Source organism: Condylura cristata, unplaced genomic scaffold (genome assembly GCF_000260355.1).
Source record: "Condylura cristata isolate star-nosed mole 26May11 unplaced genomic scaffold, ConCri1.0 scaffold00008, whole genome shotgun sequence".
Taxonomy (NCBI): domain Eukaryota; kingdom Metazoa; phylum Chordata; class Mammalia; order Eulipotyphla; family Talpidae; genus Condylura; species Condylura cristata.
Window position 1 is genome coordinate 30,482,530 of NW_004567109.1, and position 26,264 is coordinate 30,508,793.

A 26,264-nucleotide genomic window follows, 5' to 3' on the forward strand; every position below is an offset into this window, starting at 1 on the left:
ATCACTAAATTTTTAATTAATGCAAGTATCGCATTGTGAACAAATTACCAAAATTTAAATATAAAGAAAGGATCTGTGAATAAGATGGTGTTAAGTGTTATGGAAAAAAATTAGGGAAGGGGGGTTGGTTGGAGGTTGACTCCTATTTAAAATAGGATGTTTTGGAAAAGCCTCATAGAGAAAGACAATTTAGTAAAGATCTGAAGATGAGCAAGGCTTGCAGATATCTGGGGCAAAATGTGCCAGACACAGGGATCAACACATGCAAATGTCCTGAGGCAGGAGCTACCTATCAGACAATACTCCCTGGTGAGTGGCAGCTGTAGCTTAGCAAGTACCTAAATGCACAAGGCACGGGTGATTCTGATGCTGGCTACCAACAGCTCTCAGCCTAGCAGGGTTGTCAGGAGAACACCAGGTGATCCATGGTGTCATGAGAACTGAGAAAGTCCCCTGTGAGCACAGGGAAGGAGGGCCACACTGAGGAGGTGCACTTCCAACTGAGTCTGTGACCTGAGAAAGGTGGGAGACACTGCCACAGATCCCGTGAATGGCAGTGTGAGCACAGTGGAGTCACCAAGCACACAGCCATGGGGAAGCATGGGATGTGGTAGGGTGTATTGCCCACTGCTGCTGACACAGGCCAAACAGTGCTTAACATATTGGCCACAATAGTGATTCTCAGCCTTGACTGCTCTGGTATCACCACTTCCCTCTTCCCATCAACCCCAAGATGCTGTTGATTGATTTGTGAGGGCCTGGGCATTCCTATTCTCTATTCCCCCCAACTATCTTAATATGCAGCCCAGGCTAGAGCTGCTAGGCTAAAGGAAGCACTCTAGACAATCTCATGGGACAATCAGGGAGATGATAGATACTTGCTGTCATCCCAGACTTACAGTTGAGAAAAATGCAGCTTGGTGGCCATTGTACCCTGTGGTAATAAGGTGAGAAGAGGGGAGGGCAAGATACCAAGAGAGCAGCATTGCCTGGAGGATAGGGGGAAGTGTGTATTCGGGAGGGCTTCTCGGAAGAGGGGACACGAGATTGAACCTTAAAGGAGCTTTGGCTGAAAAAAGCATCTGTTCATCAGGCAGGAGGCCATACAGAGCTGGCTTGGCGCTCAGTGCTTTGCTCTAAGAGCCCAGCTCTGCAGCCCAGCACTGTGGTTGTAATTTTCCCCAAGGAGTGCAGTTCCAAAGATTTTCCTGAGGCAATATGCCCCATACTGCCTCTTCAGAGGCAGGAGGTGAATAATCTTTGATATATTTCCAGATCCAAAGTAGCCTTATATTTTCCCCTGCTCCCCGGGCACTTTATTACATCCCTTCCAATCCTGGAAAAGCCAGGCATCCGTCCTCTGCACCCTGAGGTGTTAATTATTTCTCAATTAGCAGTTCCCAGGCTGTAGAGCATAGTGGTGTGGAGAGGCCTAATGACTTGCCGTGTTTGTACACCCCCACATCTTCAGAGCACTTTACCAATGGTAACTAATTAATGCTCACGACCCCCTTGGGAGGCAGGCAGAGAACTGCTGCATTTTACTGCGAGAGTGTGCGGGAGGCTCTCAGCTCCTGCTCAAGCCAGCCCTAGTCAGTGGATGTGGTCCCCAGTGAGTAGGCTGGGAGACCCAGAACTGAGCCCCATAGCTGCCAGCAACTTCCTGTGTGCCATTCAGTCAATCACTTCATCAATCATTCATTGGGCACCTCCATTTACAGAGTTCATTCATGGCTTTCACCCCACAGATTCCTTAATATAGAGAAAAAAAGCCTGCTGAAAAAAGTCATTTATTCACTCCTTCATTCATTCATTCATGTATTCACTGTCATCAAGACCAAAGAATACTCACACCTTCCTTGGGACCTCACAGCAGTGAGGCCACTGGCCAGACTGGGAGCCCCATGGGCAGGCAGGGTTTTTCTTTTTTGAGATGATCCTATTTACAGAGCCCTTGCTGTGTGGCAGGGCCACAGGAAACACTTTATCCCACTTCTGATTCCACCCTCACAATAACCTCATGAGGTATAAATATCACTGCCATAGCCACTTTGCAGATGAGGCAACAAGGGAGAGGTTGGGAGAGGTTAGTTTGCAGCGAACTCCCTGACCTCAGGTTGTGCATAACCTCTTGGAGAGAGGTTCTCTCAAAGGGTTGGCCATGGCATCCTGCGGTAATAAAGTGTGAAGAGGAGTGGGAGGCAAGATACCAAGACAGCAGCATTGTTTGGGGAGGAGTGTATATCAGGGAGGACTTCTCGGAAGAGGGGACATGTGATTGAACCTTAAAGGAGTTTTGGCTGAAAAAAAAGCATAAGGAGAGACAGTCTAGTCCTAGGGGCAATAAGTCATAGCTGGTAGGCGCACTGAGCACACCCAGGTGATGTGGAAACCCACTGGGAGAGGCAATGGGTGCCAGTGTGCAGGACATGCTGGACCAGCTTCCAGATTGCCAGTTTCTTGTCATCATTAAGGACAGGGGAAGTTTTTCTGTGCAAATGAGTCTCCTCCCCACAACTCACACACACACACACCCCTATTTTGAGGATTAGCCCAAAATAACTCCTCCTCTGACAAAAATCCCCTAGACACCTTGAATATATTTGTTATAATTTGAAAGCAAATATCATTCCAGAAAGGTGGCCACCTCCTTTACTGAGGGCTCCTAGCAGGACACTGGCCAGTGTGAGGAGCAGGTCTGTCAGCCATGGAAGTGTTTGATCCCAGAGAAGCTCATGGTCAACTCAGTCTTTGCCTATGGTAAAACCAAGTTTGGAGTAAAGGGGATGGGAAGGGAGGCCAGAGGGAAACTCTTATAATGGGCCAAGCTGGGGCAGCAGATGGCAGAGGAGGGGACAGTTGCTGGTGTTGTCCTGAGCCCATGTGTCCCCTTAGCTCTAGTTGGTCCAGACAGACTGAACTGGAGGCAGGAGGGAGGGTCGTCTTGACTTGGAATCCTGCCAGGTCACTTCCTAGCTATTGGGTCAGCTATTTCTCATTTCTCTATCAGTAAGAGAGAGATCACAACACCACCACAGGCAAAGGCCAAGGAAAGCCCATCCCTCAACTCCTAGACCCCGGGGACCTCACAGCTCCCCTTGCCTACAAGGAGTGAACACCACTGCTTCGGCCCCTGGTTCTGAAGGATTCCCACTGCTGCTGGTGTGTGGACGCCAGCCCCTTCCGCATGACTTGTGCCTAAATCTAGGATGATAGAGACTAGAAGGGGACAGTGTATGTGTGTTGGGGGGGGGGGCACCTCAGTTCAATTCCACAGGATTGAAGTGTGTGGCTACCAATGGCCATCATCACCATTGATCCCATTTACAGTGCCCTTGCTGTGTGCCAGGGTCACGGCAAACACTTTACACCACTTCTGATTCCTCCCTTACAATGACCCCGTGAGTATAAATATCACTGCCATGTCCACTTTGCAGATGAGGCAACAAGGGAGAGGTTGGTTAGCTAGTCCATGGTCAACACAACTCATCAAAGGGGGAGAAAGCACCATTCCTAAGTCTCTTGAGGGCTGCTTGATCGCCTGCGTAGTGGCGTCTTACTAGCATCAATCACTTCCTGACCAGGAACCCGGGATGTGGGAATAGTCACCCAAACAGACCCTCTCTGTTTGGCTGGACCCCTTCTCTCTGGAGGCCACATAGCAATCTGGGCCCAGCTCAATGGCACCCTCTTTAGGAATGGAAGTGAAATGCTATGAAGAGCAAACAAACTCCACTACCCAAGAATCTTACCAACTAAAATTTCTGAATAAATATTAGTAATAGAAATATATTCAGATCATTCTTTTGTAATATTAAGTGTAGAATGAGATGATGACTTTTTAAATATTTAAATGTGATTATGTATGTAAAGCACTTGCAAGATGCCTGGTACTTAAACAATAAATAGGCATTCATTTTTTATGAAGTTTATACTTCATAAACACCACAAGATAGAAGAGGTACAATGAAAGTGGCGTGGGACTATCGAGGTGGTGAAGTCCTCTCTAGGGTTAAGAGAGGACCACAGGGCCCTCCCTGGTGGCACAGAGGAATAGAGCACAGCACTGCAAATATGGCCTTGGCTGTTTCAGTGTGTGTTCGATCCCTGGTGACCCATATGGCGCGGCAGACCTCTCCTGACCCGCCCGCTGCTCCCCTCCGCAGTGTACTATGTCGATCTGCCTGTTCTGCTCCCCATTCTGTCACTGGTGAACCCTCTCACAGCCCTGCACCTCTGGCCTATACCCCAGTTCTGTATGCATAAGTAAATAAATCTTAAAGAGAGAGAGAGAGGCCCTCCCTGATGGCGCAGTGGATTAAAGCACAACACTAAGAAGCTTAAGCCACTTCAGCATGAGTTCAATCCCTGCCTGCCCCGGAGGAGATCCACATGGCATGGCAGACCTCTCCTGACCTGCCTGCTGCTCCCCTCAGCAGTGTACTTTGTCGATCTGCCTGTTCTGCTCCCCACTCTGTCTCTGGTGAATCCTCTCACCCTCCAAATCTCTGGTCTATACCCCAGTTCTGTATAAATAAATAAATAAGTCTTTGAGAGAGAGAGAGAGAGAAGAATACAGGGTATCTAAAACTAGGCTCCCCGCCAAGCAGAATGGGAATCAAGGAGTACAGAGTAAGCTTCTTATGTGGGAGGTGATCCCAGGAAGCACTGGTGAGGGAAGGAGGAAGGGAGACAGGAAGGGCAGGAAATGGATACAGGGTATAATAGCGAACAGTGTCTTGCGTGTGGTATAGAATGTGCCTTGGATCCATCCTACTCCCCCATCACCTCACTTATTGATCAGACTTGGTATTTACTCCCCAGTTTCCATCCCCCCAATTGGTTGGAGGCTGCTCCCCAGGGCGGCATCAATTACCTGGTACTTGGGAGCTGGAGATGCAGGTGGTGAGTGGCAGGTGCAGGCAGTAACACCACTTCTGCAGGTACCTGGTAGGTGAGAGGTGGTGCTGCGGGATCCGTGCGCTGTCCTTGCAGGATAAATACCTGCTGCCTTGTTTACAGAACTGTTCGGGGATTAAGTCCAATGGCTAGTGTAATAGCTGCTCCCACAGACAGTAGCACTTTCGGTTCCTTACAAGCGGTAGGAAAACTCTCTGGGAAGGACTCTGATGGGCTCAGCCTGTGTCACAGTCAGCCGTCAAGCCAGAGGGTTGGGGGTTGGGGGTTGGGATGGGCAGTGGCTGCCACTCTGGGTGAAGAGGAACTGCTAGTATAGCCCAGGAAGAGGAGGCGTGCTTTTCCCAGCAGGAAGGGGCTCTGGGTAGATGAGACAATAGACCTCTACCACAGTTGGTTCTTTGTTTCTTTTACTTTGTAGATGACAAAACTCACGGAGGAGCTGCAGTATAATGAAACCATTTACATGCCAAAATAGAAAAGTCCCCCCAACAGAGCTATTGACTCACTTAGAAAAACAAACTTGAAAGATGCCTTCAGACTTTGGGAGTTAAGAGAGCAACAATACATGTGACAGAAGAGAAAATAATGCAATAAACTCTCGGCTGTTAGACAGCCATTCATCAGTACTCCTTAGCCTGCCAGACAGGATGGCGGGATCTGGGGGAAGTTACCAGAGCCTGCTGAGTCTCAGTTTCTTCACCTGTAAAATGGAGCGATCACGGATGGAATTTGTGAGAAAACTCACGGGCTTGTGAAGGTTAAGTGGTTGACAGGGGTAAGGCGTGTGCAACGGGACAGTGACAGAGGGTGGCAAGCCGTCAGCAGATAGCTGTGAAGGTGGTGATGGGGACTGTGGTTGTCTGAGTATCTTTCCTGCTCAAACTGCTCTTCCATGGCCATCTAGAGGCCGGCAGGTGTCTCTGCAGTTCCCTGTGAGTTTGTGCTCAACACTGCTCACCAAGAATATGCCTTAGCTCTTCTACGCTCAAAAGTAGAGAGGACACATCTCAACCACACGGGGGGTGGGGGGTACAGGTGCGCTAGGGGCGTGGAACTGGACGACCACACAAGAAGGGGAAGTGGGAGCAGGTGAGGAGCTGCCTGTGGGGGAGGAGCCGGGGGAGGAGAGGCTGGCTTGAACCCCTGCAGCAAGCCTTGCCAGTGACTTGGGCCCCACGAGCTGGGAGCTTCATGCTGGAAGCATGCCCGCAATGCTGGGGATCTGTTTCCATCTGCTCATTTTACTGCTGAGTGGTAAAGTGCTAAATGTCATTATCCTCCCCTTCCTTAAACAAGAAAAAAAGTTAACAGCCTGAGAAAAGGAGATATTTCACTTCATTTGGCACCTCGCCACCATCATCCACACAGGGGGCTCCCTGGGGGCCTGATTAGGGGCTGGGAGAAACCCCGCTCTGCCTCCAGCTGCTAGCACCTGCCCTGTGCAGGCTCCAGGCTGCAGCATCAGGCCAGCCCGGAACTTAGCCTGCTGCTGGCAGAGTAGCCAAACCCACCCACCCTCCCAACCCTGGAGCAACTCAAACATTGTGATAGTTGCCACAACAGAGAGAATGGGGGCACAGGAAAGGGACTTGTCGAGGTCACCATGCTTGTTAGTCTGTTTTGAACCAGAAGATAGGAACAAGAAAAGAAGATTTCAACTCAACAGAAGGACAAACTCAGAAAACTTAGCCCTGGTGAACGTGGGTCGATTCCTTTGAGAGGTAGTGAGCTGGCCGTCTGCCAGAGGCATGCAACAGAATGCTCATGGGTGAGCATAGGCCCGTGCAAGGTGGACAAGCTGCAAGAAGTTCAACAAGTTTCCTTCCAACTCTGAGATTCTAGAAACCTGTAACTGGAAAGCCTCACCCATTTTCATGATCTTTAACAGGCTTTGCTCACCTCTAAAGAGGAGGTTCTAGCTGAGCGATGTTGGCCAGGAGGGGTGGCCAGGCAGCGGAGGTATAATTCATCTTCCTGACTCCAAGTATGGGGTCATTAAGCCTTTTTCTCCGCAGTGCTCCCCTAAGAACGTCTGCTGCCTCAGCTGTATGACAGACACTTGTCTTCCCAGCTCCCCGGTATGCAGGCAGCTGTAATTAAAGACAGATCGTCTACCCACCAGTCTCTCCCTAACAGCTAAAGCCCTATTCCTGGGAGATGGCCAGGTCTGGCCTTAGCAGTGTCTTGCTGGAGATGGGCAGCCACAAGCCGTCTCCTCTTGCACCCCTCTGGGCTGGGGAAAGGCCTCTCATGGCATGAGTTCGCCCAGTGCGGAGGGAGCCAGCTCTGCCTGTTAAAACCTTGCTAGTTTCGGGTGGGGCTTCCAAAGTCCCAGCTGCAGGCAGGTCTGGAAATAGGGTTCAAGATACCCCCAAAGAAGCTCCAGTGCTTGTTTGTTAGTCATGTACTTTAGTGGGAATGAGATCATCAGAAAGACAGTTTATTAAGAAAGTTTGACAGGGGCCGTCCCTGGTGGCACAATGGTTAGGACGCAGCAAGGCAAGCTGGCCATAGCTGCTTCGGTGTGTGTGAGGTCCCCGCCCCGGAGGTGACCCACACAGCACAGCAGACCTCTCCTGACTCGCCTGCTATACCCCTCAGCAGTATACTTTGTCGATCTGCCTGTCCTGCTCTCCACTCTGTCTCTGGTGAATTCTCTCACCACCTACACCTCTGGCCTGTACCCCAGTTCTGTCTGCATAAATAAATAAATCTTAAAAAAAAAAAAGAAGTTTTGATAGGAAGAGAGAGGAATACATACCTTGGGGACAGGACAGGTAAAGCCAGGAAGGAAACACAGACTGGGAAGCCTAGAGAAATGGACAGTCTTCACCAACTTCCCGATTTTGCCAGAAAATTGCTTCGAATCAGTTTCTCCAGGGACACAGAAGAAGAAAGAGGTCCCATGCTAGGGAAGTCACAGGTGACAGTTGTGACAGAGAAGGGCTGTGGCGAGAAGTGAAGGACAGGGTGTGCTGTTTGCAGTCAAGTCGCCTCTTGGACTCTGCGGGAAGGAGGGAGAGGTCACCCCCCAGAGTGCTGAACCATGATGAGGCATGAAGTGGAATCAGGGGCCCTTTGGGTGGCCACTGCCAAGATTTCAGATTTCACAGGGATCTGAAATATCACCGTGTTGTCCCCTGAGTACCCCTTGTGACAAATGACATATTAACCCTTAACACATAAACAGTTAATGCTTTAGTGTTAAGCACTTTATTAGTATTTTTCCAAATCTGAAAAAATGTTGAGGTGCAAGATGGTGAGGCTAGGAAGTATGATTGGGAAAGTCACCTCCCTTCCAGGGCTCTCTGTTTTCCCTCCTGCATGCTGAAGGAACTGGGGTGTGTGATCGCTAAGAAGTGCACCTCGCAGTCTGTCCTCCATCTGTCACACAGACGTGAGATGCCATGCGCAGCTGCTGGCCTGTCCCTGGTAATGTCTGACCGTTAGGATACGAGTGATGTAGTGAGTGGAGCTCACTAAGAAAGGGGGAGAGATGCAAAATAAATCACAAACCATTATGGGGGTCTTGCCTTTGCAAATTTCTAGAGCCAGCATTCCTGGCATATGGCAAGAACTTAATCTGCAATTTTAGGTTAAATTCACAATGGGGAGAAGTCTCACAAGAATCTAGCTTAGCCACTCTAAGATCTGGTGGCAATCAGAATCTGTCTGATAATACAGTTCCACATATGAGATTCTATGACTATGATTCCAAGGGTACAAAATTCCAAGAATTTCTTGATTCTCTTGTAGAATTTTCAAGATAGGGTGCAGGTGGCCCTCCCTAATGAGTGGGGTCCTTCAGTCCCTAGAATAGGGAAGTCAAGCAAAAAGTTCGAGCACTGGGTTAATTCCAGGGAGTTTGGGCTTTTCAGAACAAGCTGACGGCGGCTGAGGTCTGCTCGGAGGCAGCTGGAGAAGCAGCAAGAGCAGGCAGCCACCGCCTTGCCCCTCGGTGAAGACGAGCTCTCTGCTCTAACCCCAGCATTTCCGCCCCAGGACCCGGGACCCAGTTCGGTGAACTTCAGTAGGGGGATCTCATGGGAATCCAAAGGCAGCCACAGGGCCTCAGGGATTGAGCGCAGTGACTAGACAGCTGCCCAGAAGGAGGCGATTATCCTGAGTATCTTCGGAGACCCTGCAACTCGGGTATTTTCCGTTGCCAGCCTCCCAACGGCCTCTTGGGCCTCTTGCCTCTGTCCCAGCCTCCCTTGCTGTCCTCAATCGGGTACTTCACCTTCAAGGGCATACCCAACTGGTCCAGCCTCAGTGAGCCCAGACTCCCCAGTGAGAAAGACAACCGGCTAGCTCTGCTCACCTGCCAGCCTAAGGTGGGGCGTGGGGTGAGCATACTGGTCCAGTCAACGGTTGGTGAGCCTCGACGGGGCGGGGCCTCCCGTGCATCAAAAGGAGAGTGCCCGGCTTCCCCGAGATGCTGCCAGGCCTTCACCCTCCAGCTCCATGGCCTCGAAAAGCAGCCGCACCAGCGCCTGCCGTCCTTGCGCCACCAGGGTCCGGGCCAGCCCCAACACCTCGCCGGTGTGACCACGCCACACGCGCTGCAGCTCCTGGCGAAGGCGCGCCGCGGGGTACTTGCTCTGCGCGAGGCGCAGCCACACGTCCACCTCACAGCCCAGGTCCGCATCGCTCAGCTGCGCCTGGCTCCACTGGGCCAGCCACACCTCGAGCAGGCAGCGGAAGCCCTCGGTGTGGCTGGAGCCCTCTTCGTCCAGTTCTACCACGCGCTTGAAGCAAGCCGCCGCGTTAGCCTCCTCTCCTTTGATGCGCAGGCACTTGCCTCGCAGCAGCTGCAGCTCCGGCAGCGTGGCGCCCAGGTCCGACTCGCCAGCCTTGGCCAGGAAGACCAGTGCCTGGTTCAGCGCCGCCTCATCCACTGCCAGGAGCTCCTGCATTGCGTCCACGCCCATGTAGTAGTAGACCTAGGGTGTGAGGTGGTAGATGAGCTCATCTCTCAACCGCTGCCCTCTCCCCCCCCCCCGCCCCCCAGTTTCATGCCATTGCAGTTGCTGCTGTTACTCATGTTCCCACTTTTGCTTTCAAAAAATTCCATGGGCTCAACTCCACCCTCCCTCCTTGGCTCTCCTGGAAAAGAGGAGACAATTCCGATTCCACTCTAGCCCCACCACCATGGCCATATAATTTTTTTTTAAAAAAGAGATTTATTTTGCACTGGACTATGGTGATGGCACATGGGTGACTTGGTGATGGGAAACCCACGGGGATTACAATGGAGATGTCAAAAAAGTACAAAATGATGGAAAAATAAACTATCATCTCATATTAAAAAAATAATAAGATTTATTTATTTGTGCATACAGAACTGGGGTACAGGCCAGAAGTGCAAGGGTGTTGAGAGGCTTCATCAGAGACAGAGTGGGATCAGAACAGGCAGATCGACCAAGTACACTGTTGAGGGGAGCAGCAGATGGTCAGGAGAGGTCTGCGGGGCCATGTGGGTCACCTCTGGGGCCAGGATCAAACTTGCACTGAAGTGGCTGTGGCTAGCTTGCAGTGCTGCGTGCTAACCCATTGTTAACCCAGGGAGGGCCTGGCCACATAATTTTAAGCATGGACATCTTATGTAAAATTGTGATATGGTCACCTCTTGGTATTCATTTTCTGGGCACAGAGAGGACTTGTGGATAAGCCTAATAATGGTCTACACCTAGAAAGATCCAGGCCCTATTCTAAGCGCTGTATGTCTCTTATGTCACTTAATCTTGACTATGGCGGTAGGTGATGGGTACTGTCACCAAGCAGAAGGAGGCCTCAGTGCCTAGATTTGGCCTGGCGGAGAGCCAACAGATTTTTAGAAAGCCATTGACTACCCAAGCATAGAGGTTGCCTTACCTGGCTGATGTCCAGGTAGGTCTTGAGCCCTGGGCACACCTTGACTACTTCCTCCAGGTCAGCCTTGGCGCAGGCCAGGTGGTTCCTGTCAGGCAAGCCCCCGAGGCCCATCTTGGCTCGCTCCAGGTCGTGCAGGTAGGCTCTGATGTGGACCTGCCTCCAGACAGACAGCTCAGGGAAGGTATTCCAAGCCAGGATCCCACCCTCTTTTCTACCCTAAATGAAGCCAATCTCTTCTCAACAGCAACTTGAGGAGCAGGGTCTGGGGTACAGCAGAAAGCCCTTGAGGCTGAGACAAAAGAGTCCTACATCTTACTCGTGCCAATTTGGGCTAGTCACTCCCCTTTATGGGCCTGATCTTCCCTGTCTGTACAAGCAGGATATTGGCTGAAATAAGAGCTCCCATTTATTCATCACTCAACAAATACATACCTACTGCCCACCATATATGCTATCCTGTACTAGGTACTGGGGGTTCAGTGGTGAAAAGACAGATGAGGTCCCTGTCTTGGTGAAACATAACATTCTGGGAGGCAGATGATCATAAGCAACAAGTAAACAGTGCCATTTCAAGTGGTGATAGTGCTATAAAAAATCCAAGAGGTGACTGGGGAGGAGGCTACTTTCGATAGCAGGCAGTACTGATTTGGTGAGTCGACATAAGCAAACAGCTTGGGAAGGTGGCCCCAGCTTACAAACATGAAATTACAAATGATTCGAGCCCCTTACTTTTATCTTCACTTCCTCCCTTTCCCCTACATTTGCAACATGTAGAAAATCTAGAGATTCAGGAGGGGTAGGGCAGGGGTGAGAAGGCAGAAGGAAAAGCTGGTGGTTGCTGTTGCAGGTATTAATGCTTTATAGTCATGGTGGGCTCTGGCTTTAAGACATCATGGCGGCAGCAGGTGGGTGACTCCCGAGCGTGCAGCCAGACTGGCTTGGATTCTAGCCCTTCTCTGTTGATGAGCTCAGGAAAGGTGTTCAATTTCTGTGAGCCTCATTTTTCACATCTGAAAGATTAGTTACACTGATATCTTCCATGGGCAGTTACCATGACAGTTGAGGAAGCATAGTCTAGCCAGGTCCTAACACCTGATGCTCAGTTGGTTCATTCATTCATTCATTCATTCATTCATTCATTCAGCAAGTACTCATCAAGAGTTTGCTCTGTGCCAGGGGCTGTTCCAGGCACTGAGGACATACTAGAGAGCAAAAGGACCAAATTCCTTTCTGCTTATTTGTAAATGACACAGGTGTGCTCTCACAGATGCTTGTGAGTATTAAATCAGATCATGAACCTGAAACTGCAGGGTGAAATGCAAAGTATTACAGAAATGTTTTATTTACAGTTATGGTTAATATTACTATCAATAAAAACCACACCAACTACCATGAGAGAATTTCCTGCCTAGTATCTGCTGGCAAAATGATTATGTCGTTGACATCAAGCCAAGGGTGCAGACTTGCTATTAGACCTGTGAAAGGTGTTGGGGGTGGTGGGGGAGGGCTATTAGTCTGTTTAGCTGGGAGTAAAATAAACTCAGAGTTCCAGGCCTTTGTCCCCAAGCAAATGGGCTATGGGGCAGATCTGAGTCCAGAGGGGGAAGCCTGAGCAAGGCAGCTCTCTGCTAAATTTACAACTCGCAGAGTTGAACAACCCTGCATTGGAGAGCCTCTAGGGACAGAGAATCAGGTAAGAGTACCCCTAATAACAGCAATCCATCACTTGTGAGCCCAGAGTCCAATAAAAACTCTCATGAGGCAGGTGTGATCATCTCCAGGCAACAGATGAAGAAACTGGAGCTCAGCGTTTAGCAAGGCCATTTGTCGGTGGTGACCCAGCACGCACATGGCACTGTGAGACCTGAGCCACGCTGCTGTCTCCTGAGTGCTGACCACCCGTTAGCCACCTAGACCATGCCCCCTAAGGCACCTGCTCTGATCTGGGCTCGGTGCTTTTGAGGTTACCTCACTTAGTCTCCTGACGCCTCTGAAGATAGGTGTTTTTAATCTGTATCTTCCCGATTTGAATATGGACATTTGAAGGGGTAAGAGGCTGGACCCAAGCCCCACAGGGACATGTGGAGAGGCCACATTTCAACCCAGGTGAGTCTGACTGCTCTGAGTGTTCAGGAAAAGATGGGGGGCCGTGAGGAGGGATTTCTGCAGGGGGTGGAAGCGCCTTCGTTCTCCACTCCCCAACCTTTCAGGACACACACCGCATGAAGGCTCCATGACCTTTGGACCTTGGCAACAGGGTCTTGACCCCTGGTGCCTGTGCCTGGTTCCTGCAGGTGGGAGGCCGTGACACTGCAGGTTGACTCACCTTGGCCCTGGTGCAGTATGCCTGCCAGTTCAGCTCTGGATCTCGGAGGACATCCAGGGCCATGTTGCAGATTCCAATGGCCATATCTTGCTTTCCTAGGAAGTGGAAGATTTTGGCCAGGCGATTCAGGATAGGAGGTTGGTCCTTAGCAATCTCAATGGCCTGGTGATGGAGGCAAGTGAAAGCAAATCACTTATCACTTATCAGTTCCCAGAACTGACTCAAGGGTGCCTAAGGAACTATATAAGAACCCTGTCTGGGTAGAGTCATGTCCCCACAATGCCCTTATTCCCTGACCCACCACCAGTACATTAAACCAGAGGGACCCAACAGCTGTGGGAAAACTCACCAGCGCTCAACTCCCAATAGAATGAGTCATTGCCCCCCAGCCATGTTTATGAGTCATGTCCAGTGACTCCCCAGATGCCAGCTACCCCCTTCTCAGACACATCCAGGGTATGTTCTCCTATTGTGCAACACCAGTGGGAGGAGGAGTCAGCATCAATCACTGCCTCTCCTCATTAATCCAGCCCTCAGCACACCCCAGGTCGCCGGGCCTGGATGGATGACTTCAAAACGGAGCAACACATGGAAATTGTCACAAGAATGGGTGTCGAGGCTAAGGCTTGAGCAGCACTTCATGTTTATAGCAAATCATTTTCTACACTACCATCTATGAGTCTCTCCATAACCCAGAAGACAGGCAGGTCGCGTCTCTAATGGAGGCTCAGAGACTTGGAGTCACACAGCCTGGGCAGAGCTAGAACAGCAGCCCAGCTTAGCCCATCTTCTACCCACTGTGTGTGGTTTGGAGGGAGGGAGGGGAAGGGCAGAAAGGCTTGAGGAGGAATGGTCTAGGGTCCTAGGATCTACCTGGGAAGTACAAATGCCTTAGAAGACAAGGCCAGAGATGCGGATGGGTCCAGGGTGGGTCTGATTCTTAGGCTGAGAGGAAGGGTGATACTGGAGCATTTGAGTTTGTTTTGAATGGAGAGAGGCCTGGAGGCCCTTTCTGGGTGGGGAACGTGATTAGGGCGATACCCAGAGCAGCAGCAGGCTCTGGGGAGGCTGGGCTGTCAGGCCCCTTCCCAGTTTGGGAGGGAGGACTCGTACCTTGCCGAAGCAGTCCAGAGGGTCAGTCCCCGAGTACCCGCAGTCATGGACGCCCATGGGGGTGGTGGAAAACGTGTCCTTCCGCTCCAGCAGCATCCCCAGGTAGCACCAGGCCAGAGCTGCCACGAGGGTGGGAGAAAGGTTCTAAGACGCGGTCAGTGGAGAGAGGAGGGGAGCTGCGAGGAGGAGAAGGGTCAGAGCCCCCTGGAGACAGAGGGTCAGTGGCATGCAGTCACTGAGGTGGGCCAGTGACAGGAGCTGGCAGAGCTAGTGACGGGTTCAGGTGAGCTGGGCAGAGGCTGCTCCCCACCGTGCCCCCGTGCTCCTACCTCGGTGGCGGAGGTCCGAGGACTTGAGGACTTGCCGGAGCAGGGTCAGCGTGCGGTTGAAAGCAGGCAGCCTTCTCTGCTCGTCACTGCCCAGCTCCAGGAGAATGCCATCCAGCCTGCGTACAAGAACGGGGGACGGCTGGTAGGTAACCCCTCCTGCTGCCCCCAGTGTTGCAAATGCAGGAGGGAGAATTTGGGGAGCTCTTTGAAGGAGATCTATCCAGCCACTTCCCCCCTGGGTCTAGGCCACATCTCTCTCCCCACCTCGCCCTCCGCTCCCCTTTGCCCTGGCCCCAGCCTGACCTGATGAAAAGCGTCGCCATGGTGAAGTACCAACTCCTTTTCTCTTCCATCGGAACCTAGGGGAGCAGAGCACGGCCTGTGACCTGTTATGGAGGTACCTAGGCCATTATTTGTAGGTTCCCCCACTTTCCCTGAACCCTGAGAAGGAGTGAGTACGCTCTTGACTATATTCCTGGCCCTGCCAGTGTTTGGCTGAGTGACCTCGGGCCAATTACTTCACCTCTCTGATCACAGAGATTTGCTGAGATAACCTGTGGAAATGCCCCCTGTCAGGCACCCGCTCACGGGAGCATGGATAGGTTTCTCTCCTCCCATCGTGCTCCTTAAGCTAAGCAACCCATCTCCCTCCCCCAGCTAGATTGGCGGTTGGGAGAGGCCCTCACCCACCCACATGGTCCATACTACTTCTCACCCACTGTCCACTCCTCTCCTTTGGGCCTGCTGAGTGAGCCCAGCTGAAGCCCAGGACCACCCTGAACTCTTTTCCCATTGTTATTCTTGCCAACCACGCTATGCATTTAGGCTGACTTGGGCACCAGATAAAATATTTATGCTGTTATTTATGGGAGTAGCTGCTCTTGCCTCGGGAAGGAATTTTAATGAAAACCAATAAAACCTCCAGAGCATATCAGCAGCTCTGCTTCAGGCTCCGGCCCGCCCTCCACATTCATCTGCTATCGTGATCTCCAGGCTCAGTTCTGCACTCACCACCCCCCACCCACCTGGGTCTCCTCAGCCCAGGACCCCCATCACCCCTCCGCTCCCACCCCAGCAGCAGGGTGAATGCATTCTGTGTAGCCAGCTTCCTAGCACTGTGGCCAGAGGCCCTGTGGTAGGTGCTCTGGGGATGTGGCTCTGTTCAGGACTTGCCTTGGGCCCCCGCGGGCCCACAGCCTGGCTAGGACTGGGGAAGCAGACCAGGCAGCAGGGTGGGGTCTGCACACTGGCCCTCGTCACCATCCCGTCAGGATCCAGTCATCATTTCAACAGCACAACACCTGTCAGGTAGCTGTTACTCCATTTCACACAGACAATACTGCAGCTTAGAGAGGTACAGAGACTTGCTCAGGCAAGTCAGGATTTGAGTGCCAGAGCCAAGATTTGAGTGGCAGAGCCAGGATTTGAAAGGCTCTTGCTAGTCTCCAAAGCCCATGCTTCCCTCATCACCCAGGTTGCCAGTAGCTAGAGGAAGTGTGGTCACAACCAGTGCAGCAGGGTGGACTCTAGAAGGTCTTGCCCAGCGGCCCGTAGGGTGGGTCTGAAAGACAGGGTTATTTCAGAAATAGCACAGGGAGCGAGGGCATTCCAGGGGAAAGATTCGGCGTGGAGACACAGGCAGCCTGGTGAGCGAGGAACACGCATCTCTCTGGGAATGGGACCTGGGGTGGGGAGTGTGTGTCCACCGCTGGCAAGTTGGGTGGTGCTGGGAGGGGCGGGGAGTGGCAGGGGGCCCTGTGAGTCAGCCCCCACTAAGTGGTGTGACTGCTCATCTTGGGGGGGGGGGCTTTCACATGGGTCTGAGAGCAGACCCCATTAATTACATTCCTCAGCCATATTCACCAGTATCGTCTGTGCGGCCCAGGCTGGGATATGGGGACGAGAACGGAGAGTGCCCATCTGGTGGGATAGTCAACGCCAGGCCACAATTTGAATAGATGAAACAGCAGGTACCTGGGGACGAGGGATCCTAGATCATCCAGGAGTGTCCCCAGGCTTCCCAGAGGTGGCTGAGCTAGAGCAGGGTTTTCAAGGACAGGTAGGACTCACCCAGGTGGGTGCAGCCAGAAGACATTCCAGACAAAGGGGACACCATTTGCAAAAGCTGACAGATGGGTGGTTCAAGGTGTGTCAGGGAGCTGGGGGTGATGCATGCAGTTCTGGGGGCGGGGATGCCACTTGGAAAGGGGTGAGCCAGTAGGGGCACATCAAGGGGACCCCTGAGTGCCAGGCTCAGGACCTGGAACTCACTTGCAGGGTAGTGGGGAGCCACAGAAAGGGTTAGAGCTGGGTAGTGCTGAGATCCAATGCATTTTTATATTCACATCACCTTAAGGGTAGTCCTGCTACTTGGGTGGGAAAGTGTATGTTCGGGCTGTAGCTGGGAACAGGGCTGGGAACAGTGGAGAGCTGTGGGTCCCAAGAGTTAAAGTGCATCCTTGAGAGCTCAGGGGAAGGCCTGGCCAAAGCAAAGGCGTAGGGTGGCCTATTGGACTGCCTTGCCTGCTGTATCTGCACAGACTTGGGTTCATGGGCCTAGCTGGCTACAGACCTTGACATATAGCCAGTGCCTGACCTTGGAAGGACCCAAGGCATGTGTGCTCGGGCTCCCTGGAGATTCGTTGGTGTGACCTTTAGCTCCAGGCCAAACAGATGGGGTTAAACAGAACTTGCCCCCTGCTCCCTCAGACTTCTAACAAAAAGAAGTGCGTCCATGAGCAGAGGCAGGTGTGTGACCCGGGAGCTGTAATGCAAAGAGCAGAGGTTGAGATGGCTGAATGGCCAAGGCCGGGAAGCTGAGTGACCCTCAGTTGTGTCTTTATATTATCTGCAAGAGGTGGGGGGTGCTAATGATCTAAGCCTCTCAATGGTGAGGGCAGTGCTAGGCCCAGAGTACACAATCTATAAATGTTTGCTCCTTTTCTCCTGGTTTGGGTTGAGCTGAGCAAGGTTAGCGATGTCCATGAGGCTGCTCTGTCCACTGCAACCTGTATCTGTTTCTGTGGGTCAGTGAACCGAAGCATCCTGCTTCGCCCTTGCTCTCCATGGCTGCTGTGTCCCTGTGTCCCACCCAGATCTCTGGGGGCTCAGACACCTTTCTGGCCTCCACAAGCCCCTTGTTTTGGAAAGTAATGTGGTGTGCTCAGGGCTCTCCCTGGTTCATAGCCACTCTCTTGTCTGGTTTTCAAGCTGTAAGAAATTTAATTATGTGCCTGAACTGCCTGGTCCATGCCTGAGCTGGGCTGAAACTCAAGCCTTCAGAAACCCAGCCCCATGCCAGATCCACAACACTCATTATCTTGATCAGTCTCCTTATTACATATATGAGAGCACTGAGACCACAGAGGCGCAATAATTTACTCATGGTGACCCACCACTTAGAGTCAGGATTAAAGCCCAGTGGTTTTACCACCATTCAGATATCCTTAAGTCAAGAGCCTGGTTATGGTGTGCACTAAGCATGCAATACTACCACCTGGTGGCAGTATGCCTGAATTGCAGGAGCAACTCACCATTAATTCTTCACCTTCTCTTCAACCTGAAGATTAAAACTGATTTTCAGAAAAGTAGCTAGCTGAGTGACGTATGGCAAATCCAAACACAGTCTTTCATCAGATACCACTGAAAAGTAACACTTGCAGGTGGGCTTATGGGGTTGCAGAGACAGAAATGGAGTTAATGGTGTAAACAGATCTAGATGTGGTGTCTGCTCCTGAACGTCAATCTTCTGACACTGCCATGAAGCTGGTGGAAGCCAATCGCTCTGTTGTTCAATTCTGGCCCTAAAACAAGCAGTCTCTTTAAAAATCCTTCTGGTTGTAACTGAAACAGTAGCTGAAACTGTTACCAGGGGCAACCTGGCAAGCCACAATGCGTTAAATTAAATTAAACAGGCCTCTGACTGCCCCCTCCTCTCCTGGAGAAGGAGGGGGACGTCCCACCATGCTCCTGGAGAATAAAGTGCTCTGAAACCTCTTCAGGCTGCAAGGAATTCACTTCCAGAGTTGACAGCCCCCACAGGCATGATGTCTGGAGGCAGCTGGGCTGGGGCTGAAAGACTCCTGCCAGGAGGGGAGTGTCCACAGAGGACCTGCCCCTGCACGTTCTGGGCGGGACACCCCACCCCATGTCTTGTTTAATCCTCAGCAAACCCCATGAGCTAGGGACTGCAGGGGCACAGAGGGTCCTGGCCTGCGTGGGAGTCAGCCCTGTTTCAAGTGGGAACAGCTTCCAATTAGCAGATTTGTGACAAGAGAACTGGGCCAGACCCAGGTACCCTCACTGACCCTGACGTGAAACTCTTGGACCCCAGGACCAGCTGTAGGTGAGGGGGGACACAGACCCCAGGACAGGGCTTTGGAGGACACATCTCAGTACCCCTGAGCTTCACTGTTATTTTTCTTAGAAATGGAGAAGCCAGTCTCTCAGAGGCAGACACCTGCCCACTTCACCTGATATTTCAGGCCAGGCCTTTCAAACCTCAAGTTCATGTTCTCTCCCAACACTTAGCTGCAGTACTTGGACAGTGCTTAGTGCTTAAGAAGTGCTTCCATGTAAATTCCATCTGGTTGGCTTCAGCGCACCATGGGTGGCGTGTAGACCAGGTGAACATCACCCTCTGAGCACAGGTGGGAAATCTGAGGTGAGACACTGTCCTCAATGTTCCACAGTGAGTGTGAAACCTGGACGGGAATCTGGAAATGGTCCTTTTATGCTATTATGCTAATAATCCCCTTTATAGAGTGCTTGCTACACACCAGGCACATGTCAACCCATCTGGCCCTTTCTGAGGCTGCCTGTGAGGTAGGGGGTAGGATTAGCCCAGTTTTACAGGTGAGACAACTCTGCCCCGGGGTAGCTCAGCTGAGGCAGCAAGCTGAACGAACGAGCAGCTTAGTTCCAGAGTCCCAACACCTAAGTATCAGAAACCAGTGTTTCTCAGTGTGTGGTCCGCGGACCAGCAGCTAGAAAAGCAAATTCTTAACCCACTGACTGAAGTGGGAGTCCCACTGGGGTTGGGGTGGGATCCAGCAACCAGTTCTGTAACGCACCAGACTTGTTTTACCACATGAGGAGAGCACAGTGAGAGCGGGTTGGCTGGTGTCTCTCTTTGTAAATGAGCACACAGATGAGAAATTGTGGTCCTCAGGGAAGCCTGAAGAGCCAAGTGCCCGCAGTGGGGTGGGCCAGTGAGAAGATGGGGGGCCTGGCAGAACCTGCCGAAGAGAGGAGGGTTAGGCTAGCCAGTCAGGAGCGGGAGGGTGTTGACTTGGGTGGGTCTAAGTGGAGACCCTGACGGTTCCACGGCCCTCCAAAGGTGGCTTCCAAAGGACACACGGTGGTGTGTTCAAACATTTCAATAGAAATCTTAAAAACAGGGCCCTCCCTGGTGGTGCAGTGGGTTAAAGCACAATACTGAGAAGCTAAAGCCACTTCTGCATGAGTTCGATTCCCGCCTGCCCCAGAGGAGACCACATGGCATGGCAGACCCCTCCTGACCCGCCCGCTGCTCCCCTCAGCAGTGTACTTCGTCGATCTGCCTGTTCTGCTCCCCGCTCTGTCTCTGGTGAAGCTTCTTGTTGCCCCTGAGCCTCTGGCCTGTACCCCAGTTCTGTATGCACAAATAAATCTTTAAAAAAAAATCTTAAAAACAGAGATCTTACAAATCTCTATGCATCTGAGCACATAGACCTTGTCTATTCTAAAGCGTATTTGCCTTCTAGCTTGAACTTCAGCCCTGATGATCTTGCCCTCTACACTTCAGTTCCTGAAATCTGACTAATTCTCTTTTCAGGGAGGGGAATGACAAGGAGCAAGGAGAATGAACATTTTCTGGAGCATTGCTGTCCCTGGGTCCTTCCGTGCCGGGGGCGCGTGGACTCCTCCGTGGCCTTAGCATCCTCTTTTCACAGCCCAACCCACAGCCCAGGGCCGAAGAGCCTGGATTCAAGTTTAGATCTGCTTCCCTCCAACGCCCCTGCTCTCTCCACCTCATCACACTCACCGAGTGGAGGCTGACGCTGCAGAAATAAAAGTCACAAGGTGGCAGGCCTCAGGAATGTGTCCTGCCGGCACAACTGGAATGTCCTCTGTGACGACACAGGCGAACTCTCGGCACACACAGGGAGCCCTGCCCCTGCCTGCCTGCTGGCCCTGCACTGTGGGGTCAAGAACCAGAGGGACTTCTTGTCCCCCAAACAACCTCTGCTTCTGCTGGTGTGGGCAGTAAACAGCATATGGCATCGGCGCCCCACCTCTCTGAGCCTCCCCTGGGGAGCCTGGAAAGATCATTGGCTCAGCCTGGGCCTCAGTTTCTGCCTCCACAGCAGCAGTGGTTCCAGTTGACCCGTCCATGTCTCAGAAGCATTGGTGGGGTGGGCAATGAGACCAGTGGAGAGGAGCTGGGAGTGGGTGCTGTGCCTCAAAGTATGCCACTTCTGCCTCCTCTCTTGGGCGCCCAGAACCCAAGTTCTGCATGGAGTTTTAGCCTGAGCAGCTTGCAGCTCCCTCTTGTTACCTCCTTTCTGGTCCCAGGTATGTCGGGCGAATGCAGGTCCTGTGGGTCAGCTTTGCCTTGCACTGCCTCCCCTGGTTTGATTGACTGCACTGGCCACCTCTCTATTCCACTGTCGCTAGAGAAAACAGGTCATCTCCATCTAGTCCAGGGCCCTCATTCATCTCTCACACCAGTGGGCGCTGGCTGGGTGTGAAGAGGTCTCTTGGCCTCTGTAGTCATAACAGTGACTCCTGAATGTTCTCAGTCCCTCCCATTGGGTCCCTGCTGGGTGTCCCATTAATAGACTTTAGTTTTCCTTTTGGAAGAGCCTGTTGGGTCTTTGGCTCTGGTCACATATCAATGAGGAGGGGAGATTGGTCCCCAAACTTGCAGCAGCAAGCTCAGGTTCTGACGTGCAAGTGTGCAGGGGAGAAGGCCAGCAGGGGGCTGGGGCCAGACGCTTGGCAAGCTGTCCCCCAGCCTGGGCTTTCTCTCCAGAGCCCTGAGGACAGCTCCTGCCCACACCTGTGGCTGTCTGCACCTCTCTGAGCCTCAGCTCCTTATCGATAGAGGGGGGTGATAACAGTTCTGGCATCTCTAGATCTGTGAAGCTCACAGGAGATAACCTATGAAAGCCTGTGAGTGCACGGTCCCCAACTCGTCATCTGGCGTCATCCATCCTTTCCAGCTAAACCAAATCAGACCACTCAGCAGGGTGTGTGTGTATGTGTGTGTGTGTGTGTGTGTGTGTGTGTGTTTGAGAAAGAAAAGAGAAACTCTGCCCATGACCTCAAAACTTAGAGATCAACTCGTAAGTCCTCAAAATATTGCCCCCACCCCCACCCTATATGTGAGTTCAGCCTGGAGGTGCATTCTTCCCTCCTCTTCACTGCTCTACAAAGTGTTCCTTGAAATCTCCCCAGTCACTCCTCATTCAATTCCCCTCATTTTACAGAAGAGGACATGGGGGAGGTCCAGGGGAAGGAGCTGACTTGCTCACTGCCCCCAGTAAGTCAGAGCAAGACTAGGACAGAAACCCAAATCCTGGCCCCTGACTCTGAGTAGGGTCTGCCTCAATGTAGCTGGCTCTGGGTTGGGGGACGGGGGTCCCAGGACGGCGCAGGAGAAGCAGGGAGGGGGTCAGGAGGGCCACTTAGAGGGAAGGTCCCAGGTTCCCTGCACCTTTGGACCTGGCAGCCCAATCAGAAGATGTGGATGAGAAAACCAAAGCATCGAAGCTGGCTGGGCTGGGCCTTCCCTCTATGACCTCCTCCCTTACCCCTCCCCATTGCACAGAGGGAGACACAGACACCCAGAGACTTTGGGCATCCGGCCCAGCTCACCCAGGGTGTGACTGGCAGAGCAGGGATCCCCTACAGTCAGCCGTGTGAGCCTGGTCACCCTGCCCAGCCCTGCCCTGCCCATTATGCTGAGTCCCCAAGGTCGTGGGGAGAAGAGAGAGAAAAAGGGGTGTGGGGGCACATGGTCCTTATGGGGTGCAGGTCTTTGGGTTGGCCTCCCCTGCAGTAGCAGAGCTGTACACAAGCACATGCACCAGGAGCCCCGGTGCTGCTGGCTGGCTGTACACACCCCTTCCTGCCAGGTTGATAGGAATGGGTGTGGCAGGTGATAGGACAGGAATGCCCACACCTTTGTTTGCAAGGCTGTCTGCCCTGCCTACCAGCTCCCCCTCTTTCCCCACTGCCCCACAGGTCAGGGAACTCCAGAGGGCCACAGTCCATGGGGTCACCTTGGGCAAGTTGTTTCTTTCCCCGAGCCTGTTATCTGCTCTGTGATGAAGAATCACAACACCCAGCCAGCAGCACGTCTGTGAGGCCTGAATACAAATCAAAGGCACCAACAGATGTAACAGGGCCTGGCGCGCAGGCTGGGATCCATGACACCCACTGGGTGGTGTTATCACCCAGGGCGTGTGTGCACTGGAGTGTGCATGCGTGTGTCTGTGTAGTCACGGGAGAAGGGAAGAAAATCAAATAATCGACGACTTATTTGGGGGCAGGCATTTTTTTGAGAGAAATACAAGTTTGAGTTGCTTATTGTAATAAATTAATAGAGATGATAAGACTTAAAAATCTGTTTTTCAACTAAGGTACATTGCATAACAGTCAGATGTCTCTTGGATGTCCGGGTAGATGCTGGGTAGTGGGACAGAGGATGGGGGAGACAGAAGAGGGCTCACCCCCTGGGGAGGGGGGCAAGAGAATCACTGGGTGATAAGCCAGGGGCTGGGAATGACCCTGTTAGGGGGCTGAGGGGAGGCAGGAGGTGCCTGACCTCCGTGTCATTTGCAGCAACTGGAGCTTTCCACTGCTCACATAATCCTCAGAGTACCCCTGTGTTCTGCATTTTGAAGACAAGGAAACGGCTCACAGAAGTGAATGACCTTCCTTCTAATTCCCAAGTGCAGGATCTGATGACCACCAAGCTTTGTGATTTGCCACCAAGAGCCCACTGGGTGTGTGTGTTGGGAGGAATGAATGGCCGATAAAAGCAATCCACCTCTTCATCTTTTTATAACTTGAGCAAGAAAAAGGGGAGGGAAGGAAGAACTGAGAAAGGAAGTCACAAACACCCACTCTCACTCTCACTCACACACACACACACACACACACACACACACACACTGCTCATTTTTAGAGCATGGGTGGGATTCTGAACGTCTATAATGTTTTTTCTTGTCAAGAGCAGATGAGCAGCTGTTTGTGTTCCTTCAGCTGCTCTTTACGCTCTGAGCCCCAGGAGCACTTTCCTGCCTGGGACAGCCCACTAGGATTGAAACTCTTAGACCATCAGCTGCCCCCCACCCTGCTGTGCTCCTGTTGGGGTCCCACACTGCTGCTCCACAGCCCCGCCTCCTCCTTCCCTGGCCCAACTCAGGCTTCCTCTCTGGCCTGCCTTTCATGCCCCCGGACACGTGGCTGCCCACCTGCCCCAGGAGGGGCCTCCCCTTCCCACCCTCCAGCCATGTCCCCCACACTGCACTCCACTTCTAGGGGGTCTCCGGAAAGGACATAGGCCTTGAAGTCCCTATGGAATGGCTTCAATGTCAGGATGACCTTGGGCAAGTTGCTTAGCTGGCCTCAGTTCCCATGTCTGTGAAATGGGATCTGAGGGGTCTCGGGCGCGCTGTCTGAGATAATGTCTAGCAGGTGACCAGAGAAGACATTCACAGGCATGGTCACGCAGGAAGTCACGCACGCCTTGATGCAGGGTTTCGTTCTGAGGAGCTCATATGCTCGCACAAGCCTACAGGGCGAGTCTCCTGCACCCAGGTGGTGGCGGTAGGGCTTATTGAGACTATGTGAGGTCTGTTGTTGCCCAAATGTGTGACTGGCTCAGTCTCCAGATGTGCCCAACACTGACCCATCTATGAGCACCTTTACCTCCTGATTCACTTGAATAAACACAGTAAACCTGAGGGGAGATCACTATTGATTATATTCTTGAATATTCCTGAAGCAGACAGTGGCCAGAGATAGCAAATGACTTTTCTAAAGCCACACGGCAAACGAAGAGGGCCGGTGCCAGAATCCAAGCCTCCGGCTCTAACCATCATGAATGCACCACTGTCAACCTGCTGCTACTGCTGATGTGCAGAAGACAAAATGGGGGGCTCCAAATCCCCCAAGATTTGAGGGGAAGTGCTGACCATAGCTGCTCTGGGCCAGGCCCAAGGACACAGCCTTGGGGGAGGGCAGTGGAAGTGTCCTTGAGGAGTGGATGCCTGAGACAGAAGCGCCTTCTAGGCAAGTGGAGAGTGGAAAGGCACCTCAGAAAGGGACTGGGAGCATGGCAAGGTGTGATAGAAGGAGACCTGGCCCACAGGGGAGCCAGAGGAAGTAGACTGTGGCAAAATGGTGTCGAGAAGGGTGGCCATGGTAGACATCATGGAGGGCCCTAAATGCCCACTGGGCAGCCTTGAGTTGGCTGCCAGGCAGTGGGGAGTCTCTGGAGGAGTTCTGAGGGGCATGGGCAGCAAGACCCAGCCACATGCCACTGGCAGCAGGGTGAAGGATGGGGCAGAAGGGCCAGGGAGGGCAGGAACCAGGCAGGATGATGGCCAAGTCACTGCTACAGGCTGGGCACGGTGGCTGGATAGCAGAGGGAGGCTGAAGAGGAGCACACCATTGAGAGATGAGAGATGGATGGGCAAGAATTGGGTCTGAGAGGATGGGTTGAGGGTGAGGGGAGTAGAGCAGGTGAGAGTGCCGCCGGAGGGTCTGGCCGGGTGTGGGATTGTGCCTTTTATGTGGGTGTGCACCCGCCACGGACAGGTGCTTGCTGGGAGGAGCAAGATAAGAGGGATGAGTTGGCCGCGTTTGTGCCTTTGCAGTGTTGCCAGAGGAGAGACCTGAGCGGGCAGCGCAGCTAAGAAGCCTGTCCACCGCTCGCCTAGGAGAGGACAGCTACAGCCAGTTCTGGGTCAAAAGCGGGGTGCTACAGAAAAGAGGCGCGCCGAACAGTATGCCAGAAGTCAACGGACCAGGAGTAGGGAGATCCCTGCGGGCGTCTGGGGCACCAGCCCTCCCGCTGGGAGCGCTCACTTACCTGCTGCCCGTAGCCCAGTGCCTTTTCGTAGAGCGCAACTCCAGCAGCCAGCACCCGGGCGTGTTCCTCCAGGCTGGCGCAGCCCACGTCGAAGCCGTGCGCGTAGCCCTGCTCCGCCAGGCAGCGCGCAGCGCGGAGCTGGACGGCCCCGCCGGCCTCGGGGTCGCTCTCTGGGTCCATGAGGCCAGCCAGCCGCTCCGCACATGCCTCCTCCTCCTCCTCCTGCCCCAGGCGCCCGTAGACTTGGGCCAAATTGGCCCAGGCGTTGAGGTTGCCCGGGTCCTCACAGACCACCTCGAGGAAGAGCTCACGAGCCTCTTCCAGCTCCTCCAGGTAGAAGGCAAAGGTGCCCAGGAGGTGGCGCACCGCAGGGCGCTGAGGGGTGGTCTCCACCTCGAGCTCCTGCCGCAGTCCTTCTCGCTGCAGCTTCAGGTCCCGGGCGCGGAGCGAGGCCGGCGAGCGAGGCTCGAAGTTCACCTGCATCTCCAGGTGGAAGTGGCCCGGGAGGTAGTCCAGGTTGTCGATGAAGGCGTCCAGGTCCTCGGCGGCAGCCTCTGGCTCCCCCATAGCTGCTGCCGGGTCTCACCCTTATCCCAAAGGTTGCGAAGGGCAGTGG

General features: G+C 52.9%; 1 protein-coding gene across 1 annotated transcript; it reads right to left on the reverse strand.

Annotated features, from left to right (window-relative positions):
* Positions 1 to 9,326: 9,326 nt before the first annotated feature.
* Positions 9,327 to 26,264, reverse strand: TTC22 (tetratricopeptide repeat domain 22). The gene is made up of 7 exons (XM_004679040.1): positions 25,649 to 26,264; positions 14,866 to 14,921; positions 14,563 to 14,678; positions 14,234 to 14,352; positions 13,121 to 13,282; positions 10,795 to 10,947; positions 9,327 to 9,863 (listed from the first exon to the last, which is right to left on the reverse strand). Exons 1-7 carry the CDS (start codon positions 26,213 to 26,215, stop codon positions 9,327 to 9,329), a joined length of 1,710 nt encoding a protein of 569 aa, XP_004679097.1. The 5' UTR covers positions 26,216 to 26,264.